Consider the following 7,556-nt stretch of genomic DNA (forward strand, 5'->3'; position numbering starts at 1 on the left):
TCACAGTTGGAATGGATTTGGAGACCAAGCAAGGTTTTCACCGAAAAGGTTGCCAGGAAGGGAGGGATGACAAGGGGACTCCAGAAATAGACATGGGATGATGACAGGCATCCAAGAAGAGAGATTGGAATCCCGTCATTAAGTTTAGCAGAGGGGATGTCATGTGCACGACATGTGCAGGTTGTCCTCAAAGCTATGTCCTTGAAGGGCAACAAGATAAAGAACCAATGTAGAGCCAGATTAGGAGCATATGTTGCTGTTGTGGGCTAGGAATGACTGGTGGGGGACATTGAAGGGCTGTCGGCCGGCGCATATATGAGAGGACACCTGTCGGCGGCTGCTGCAGCAAGTATGTCCATGACCTGGCCGACTAGCAATCGGCCAGTTCACCGATAAATCCCAAGGCCTACAAAAGGCATAGATGCTCATCGTTTTTGGTATTCAATCCAACCTTGGGCCGAGTTCTAGATTTAGAGATAGATTATGTATCATTACCTTTTCCAAGACAACCTAGGCTATAGGACTTGTACTACCTTTTTGTACATTATGAATATACCGAATACTCAGCTATCTCTCTCTCTCTCTTCTGTATTTTCTGTATGCGTTTTGCATCAGCATGTCCCAAGATGGTGTTTAGGGCTGAAAGAAGCCTCCCAGAGCTTCCACATTTAGTTGTCACTAAACCTTTCCCAGAGGTAAATAGTATGTTAGGAATAATTTGAGCAAAATTATGTTTGATGGTGAGGTTACACTGCAGCCTCATCTCCAACTCTTCAAGCATCCAATCACTAAAATTCTGGAGGCATTAGGGGGAAAGGGCTCCAGCCCTCCGAACTTGACACAGGCCACCATACTACAAATTCCACCGTACCGTGATGTATGCTGCAAAACAAGATCCAAACTAATCGGTGTGCGGTTAAACTCTTGCTATGGGTTTACCATACATTGGTCACCTATACCACCAAAAACCAAGCTGGCCATGTATGATGACAAGCTGAGATGTATCAATTACTCCATCCATATATGAAATAAGATGGCGTAGAAATGGCCTTGCTTAGTCCCATATGGAAGCTCTATAACTAGGAATAAGAGGCCAATCAACATGCTAAAACTTCATCTGCCTCCTGTAAATGTCCACCCTCTGTGCCTCCAATGTCCAGATGCCGTAGAGCTTTACGGCACTCTTCCCTGTCATCAAAATGCTCTTTCCTGTCCCCAATAATTTGATAGGTTTCGTGACCTTTGCCAGCTACTACCTGAAGCCCAATCAAAAATCAAAAGCTATAAAAAAAGAATCCAAAAGACACAGAGGGCATGCAAAAAGACACAGATCCAACTTGTCTCCAGGCTAAGCTATACTTACCACAGCATCACCTTTCTCCCCCATCGCAATGGCCGTCCTTATAGCCAGGGATCGATTTTCACAAACGATCAGCCTGTGCCCACTGTGGAGAGGGTAATGACACTTCTTTGCATCACGTTTGAGATACTCCTCCATAGACAACCCAACACCAGCCAACATATCATCCAAGATTGACACTGTCAAAAAAGCAAAAAGCAACATCAAAACACACATAAGCTACATCAAAACATACATAGACACGCCAATGAGGTGGTAGCTCAAGTGGTGAAGGTGTTTGCCTAGGACCAAGAGGTCTTGGGTTCAAAACCCCCCTTGGTGCTTCCTCGGCGGCATTGCCCTACAGGTGGATAAATAAGCATCTACGGGCGGCTGCCTACGGGCAGTGAAATTTGGTAACTATGGGAGGATCTTGGGCCAAAGGCCAGTTGAAAAAAAAAACATGCATAGACACACCTCATAAACTTGGACAACAGCAGAGAGACAAAGCATGCGCCATGCGTACAACTAGCTTCATAACCATCCACTTAACATACAATAAGGATTTGCAATTGGCTGGCTGCATGAAATACAAGTATGCACACAAAAGATTTGAAAGATCCCCAAGCATTAAAGCCCAGCTGCATTAACCCTTACAAGGTTTCTCTGTCCTCGGGTTATCTGAAGTCAATATGCAAACATCACTTTTATCTGTTGCCGTTTTTGCCATGATTGGGCGTTTCCCTCTGTCACGGTCACCTCCACAACCAACAACTGTCATTCAAAACTTACACTAGGTGATCTTTCATATTGAAGAGAAAGGAAGCGAAACTATTAGATAAAGAGGTATGATGTATCATATATAGAATGTTAAAGCTTCACAAGAAATAGAGGTCTACCAGTTATGATTCGTTGTGCACCACATTCTCTGATTGTATCAAGCAACCTTGCAAGTGCATCCGGTGTGTGTGCATAATCCACTATAACAGCAAACGCCTGGTCCTCATTGATGAGTTCACATCTACCAGGTACTGCAGCAACTGCTTCAATCCCTCTAGCAATGTCCTTCAGCAGTGCATTTGCTGCAATTCCAACGGCGGCCGCCGTGAGGATGTTATAGACATTGTGCCTGCCAAGCAATCCTGAAGATATATGTATATTTCCCTTTGGGGTGTGAACTAGCACATTTGTTTTGAACAGGGAAAACTCCAGTTCCGATGCAAAAACATGAGCGTCCTTGTTTTCCAAGCTGAATCTGACAACTGGTACATTAGCACCACCTTGTTCTGTGAAGTAAGGTGCATGCTGGTCATCGATATTCACAACCTTTCTATGTTGCCGGGGGTCTACCATTTTTGCAAACAGAAGTCCTTTAGACTTCTTGTAATTTTGCTCGGTTTCATGGAAGTCCATGTGATCTCTTGTCAGGTTTGTGAACACAGCTATGTTAAAATCCACTTCGTTGCATCTTCCAAGGGCTAGTGCATGCGATGAAACCTCCATAACACATACCTTGGTGTCATTTCTCACCATCACAGACATAAGGCATTGCAGAGACAGTGCATCCGGAGTTGTATTGGAAGCCTCAATGGTCTTCTCTTCATTGACGTAGTATGCAATGGTTCCAAGTAGCCCAGTCTTATGCCCCATTGCTTCAAACATGCTTTTGAGAAGGTATGAAGTGGTGGTCTTGCCATTGGTGCCAGTGATGCCGACGACGATGAGCCTTCTGGAGGGATGGCCATAGAATGCTGCAGAGAGAGCTGAAAGGATGGTGTTTGTGTCTTGGACCTGCACAAAGGCCTTCACATTTTTCTGCACGAAAACCTCCTTGGTGGCAATGATAGCCACAGCACCCTGCTCGGCGGCCTGTGCAACATGCAGATGGCCATCGGTGGAGAAACCCTTGCAGCAGACAAAGACGTCACCGGGGCAAACTAGTCGAGAGTCATGCTGAATACCTGTGATTTCTACAGTCTGATCTCCATTGATAAGCACAGGGGAAACACTAGCTTTGTGCAGAAGCTCACCAAGATTGATGTGCGAGGAGGATATGCTGATCCGATCTGACGGATGCTGCTTGCTGATGGGTTTCTCTGCTTTGTTCTTTACATGCTCGCTGCGAGGCGAGACGGCACGAGGCTTTCGAAAGGGTAGATTGTTGTGGGATTCAAGCTTGGCGCAGCTCCTGGGCGCCCTAAAAGAAAGGCAGATGGTGTTGTTGCTGCCGGGTGGGGATGAAGTTGAGGAGTAGATGCTTGAGGGGTGAAAATCTCTATGGGGCAGCGACAACATAGCTCCAACTGCATTGGAACACATTTACCATATCCATCCATTTGTTGCATCTAAAAACAGAGGTATATAGACCCTTCTGGCAAAAAAAAAAAAAAAAACATGGCCTTCCCATAATGATTTTTGGCGAGCTTGATGAGGCTAGTTTGCTTGAATGAATTTGGTGAGTTTCGTAGTTACGTCACTTATATTCTGGCGAGCTTTTTGGCTAGATATTCTAGCGAGCTTTTTGGCTAGATTACGTTTATTTTGACCAGGTTTGGTGAGCTTAGTGGTTACACGAGTTGTACTTTGGCAACCTCATTGGCTGATGTTTTTCCACCCAATTCAATGTGAAATAATATCTTATAAATGTAGTATCCTCTTACAAGTGATTATTAATCAAGCAATATGTAACATGTGTGAAGTGACAAAAGTGATTAGCGCATATCATCAAATTTTAATTAAAACCTATACATAGAAATCCTACTACACCATGCTTATTTGTACAAAGAATATCTCTACAATGCTTATTTGTACAAAGAATAGCTCTACAATACATACTATCCGTTTTTCATAATGTATAAATCTAAGCGTGCGTATTATCAATTTTTAATTAAAACCTATGTATAGAATAAGTGTATATGTATGTGCTAGTCTATATGTTTGGTTAACAAGTTGAATGGGGATGAATTGGTTCAGTTGATTTAGGCGCTATCATGGTGTTACTTGTAGACATACTGGGATGTGCCTAACGGTGTGGTATTATGGATTGTAGGGTCTTATAAAGCTGAAGTTGGATGCCAAACCAGTCACATATGGACCTAAAACTAAGAGATGGTACGAGAAGGTCAAGCAAGCAAGTTACATCTTTGTTGCTTTTATTGAGAATCCAGTAGGTACCAGACCAACAGTCAAAATCTAGTTCAAAAAAGGGAATGTGAAGGGTGATGTGTTGGAGAAGTAGGCTCCTAGGGGTTGTTCTACTGAAGCTATGGTTGAAGCTTGCATTTTGCTTGGTTACTAGATTTCTTGGGAGAAGTCATCTTTTGTATCTAAGGATGATAGATGGGAGTTGGTTTGTAGTTTACTTAATAGAGGTTGTTAAATTTGTTGTTGTTGGGTGACTGTGGTGGGGCTGGAAGGATGTAAAGTTATCTTTTATATCTGAGGATACTATCATATTTTCATAATGTAGAGATCTAAGCATAGAAAATCTACTATACCATGCTTATGTGCAAACAAAACATTTTCCTAATATAGTCCTTGTTTGTAGATGAGAAAATTAAATTCAAGATCCCCATTTAAGTTCATGGTGGGATACATATGGTCTCTCAAAAAGATCCACACATAGACCTCTAAAAAAGAGAACAATACTTATGTGCTACCTAGTGGGCTACTCCTTTGTAGAATTTCCACCCTCTTTTGTTTGATTCTTTGCATATGGATGTGCCCTTGACAATGCCTTAAGGAGCACATCCAACATGATATCATCAAACTCCATAGAGAGACAATGTCTTCCAAGCTCCTTGCATGGTTTGGACATGTTCCCCATGCTTGCAAAACAAGCACGTCCATAACTACATCACTGGGTTGTGTGAAACAATGTAGCAAAACCCTGCAAGCATATGGGATCCAATGTGATCTCACCCACAAGTCAAACATGCATTGAATTATTTAGGGTTATAATACTACTACCTACTAAGATCAATTTGTCTCTCGGCACCTCGACGTACACGCATTCGCTCATGTTTTCTCATTTTGGCCTCATCAAATGCACATTCTCTTATCTAGTTTTGCTACTAGACACTGCAACATTCTGCCGTGTCAGCTCCTAACCTATCAAAGAAGTTAGGTTAGCAGAGCGATCATGTTGAAACATACCAAGGACCAACCAATTCACCTATCAAAAACCCACATTAGAAGTAGTTAGGAGCATGCACACCAGGTATATATCCCATCACAACCAAAGATCCATGGGATGAAAAAAGTCCATACCATTTCATGAGGCTCTTGCATAATGTACCCATTGTGGATGTACACCATCATGGTTTGATAGAGCCTAAACATGCATGCATTGGTTGCCTTTTGTATCTTATAAAGGTCATTGGCACTACAAGTTGTTATGAACTAGCCTCCATCAGCTAGTATCTTGTCTACAAGTGTAAGAGCTCCACGTAGCAAGTTAGGCGTTATGAGAGGAATCTTGAGCCCAATCCAAACATGGTGTATAGGTAAAATTAATGTATATATGATAGTGTGAAATGAGTCCTAGGTGATAGAAGCGATGTATGGCCAGCTACTACAACCAGTGGGTCTGATGTCATCAACTACAGTGAAGTGGAGAGGAGAACTGTTGCATGTGAAGAATCGGGCGTAGTTGACCAAAAACGTGTGCATGAGTGCATGGAGAAGGGAGGTTGTGATGGAGACATAAGGGAGAAGCATGGAAAGCACATGGGGTTCTTTGTTTTGGGGATTAGTTCGATTGATTGGTGGAGGGTTCTTGGATTGGATGTATGTTCATAGGTTTTGAGTGTTGTTTGAGGAAGCAGCTCTGTTATAGTTGGCTATTGGGTTTCTATTTGTTTTTGGGAAGAAGGCGGTGCATGAATTTTGCTTGAGGAGGTTTAGGTCTGCCCAGAGAAGCAAACGCATAAGTGCCAGAGGATCTTGTAGGAGGTGTGTCCCCTAGGATCTTTGAGGTTAAAAACATTCTTGGAAATTGGGAGAGTCCATATCTTCACTCAATGAATCTTTGCAGTTTTTTATGGTGGAAGCCTATAGGTTTGGCTGTAGTGCTCAATGAAAAAGATTTTTTCATGAATTTTGAAGATACAAACTTGAAAAGCTTTGATGGGATCATAACGTGTTTCCTTTGTGTTTTCTCTTTTCTGTTGAATCCCCAAGTGGTAGGGTTGTTGAGACAAGTTTCTTTATCATCTATATGTAGAAAGTTTCCTCTGAGTTGCTTATGTTCTAAGATATGTTGTTTGGTTAGAGATTTGTTGAGAGATTGGGTGTATGAGTGAGGACCTAAAGTTTATTGAATTGGTTTGTGTCAGAAAGCTTGAGTTTTGGAGTTAGTAAGGTCTGGTTATGTTAGTTGGTGTTAGCTATGAACTAAGTTTGGTTAACTGATGATGTGAAAGAGTATATCTTGTCTTGTTTGACATTTTTGAGGTTTGGTCTGACATTCTGAGTAGAAGAGGAAGTTTGTTTGAGAGTTTAATAGGTTAATCTAGTCTATGTCACAGCTGAGGGCTGTTTTTGGTTAGAAAGTGGTCAGCTAGGGTCAGCTGAAGGTTAATAGAAGTCAAATGAAGGTTTTGAAGGATGGATAAGTTCTTTATGGGTTACAAGGAAAAGTCTTGAGATTTGCTCTGCTGACTGTCATAATTTCAATCAGTCCAGCACAGTCAGTCAAAATTGTAAGTTTTGAAGGGGGAAGGTTATTAGTAGGAGATGATGGGCCAAAAAACTTCCATGATTTTTCAAATTGAATACATCACAATAATATTCCCATGTACTTGGCAATGATAATCCATGAGGTAAAATTGAATACATCACAATAATATTCCCATGTACTTGGCAATGATAATCCATGAGGTAAAATTACCAAAGAATTTGTGTCTACACAAATGAAAAATAATGCCTTAGTGACACGTGAAGGGAGGAAAAAGTTGAAGAAGCTCCAAATGTGTGGCACTTTCTAGCAAATCCAAAATGTGTGGCACTTTCTAGCAAATCCAAAATGGACACTGCACAAAATTTCTAGGATATGGGTGCCCAATTTCGGGTGGTATTAATTACTTGAAGAGAAGACGAGGCTATCCAACATTTGGGAAAAAAATTTAGAGAACATTTACAAAGCAGGGTAATGTGTGGCTGCTGCTGGTAATAAGTTGTCTAGAAAATCCTTTCAATGGCGGTTGCATGTGCCTGA

The 7,556-nt window shown here is 41.8% G+C and overlaps 1 protein-coding gene across 1 annotated transcript; it reads right to left on the reverse strand.

Annotated features, from left to right (window-relative positions):
* Positions 1-691: 691 nt before the first annotated feature.
* On the reverse strand, positions 692-3,676 carry LOC147603115 (UDP-N-acetylmuramoyl-L-alanyl-D-glutamate--2,6-diaminopimelate ligase MurE homolog, chloroplastic-like). The gene is made up of 4 exons (XM_086797162.1): positions 2,239-3,676; positions 1,997-2,113; positions 1,364-1,539; positions 692-1,256 (listed from the first exon to the last, which is right to left on the reverse strand). Exons 1-4 carry the CDS (start codon positions 3,656-3,658, stop codon positions 1,098-1,100), a joined length of 1,872 nt encoding a protein of 623 aa, XP_086653288.1. The 5' UTR covers positions 3,659-3,676; the 3' UTR covers positions 692-1,097.
* Between the last annotated feature and the right edge of the window lie 3,880 nt (positions 3,677-7,556).

This window comes from Cibotium barometz, chromosome 65, assembly GCF_041138505.1.
Source record: "Cibotium barometz isolate CiBa-2024 chromosome 65, ASM4113850v1, whole genome shotgun sequence".
NCBI lineage: Eukaryota > Viridiplantae > Streptophyta > Polypodiopsida > Cyatheales > Cibotiaceae > Cibotium > Cibotium barometz.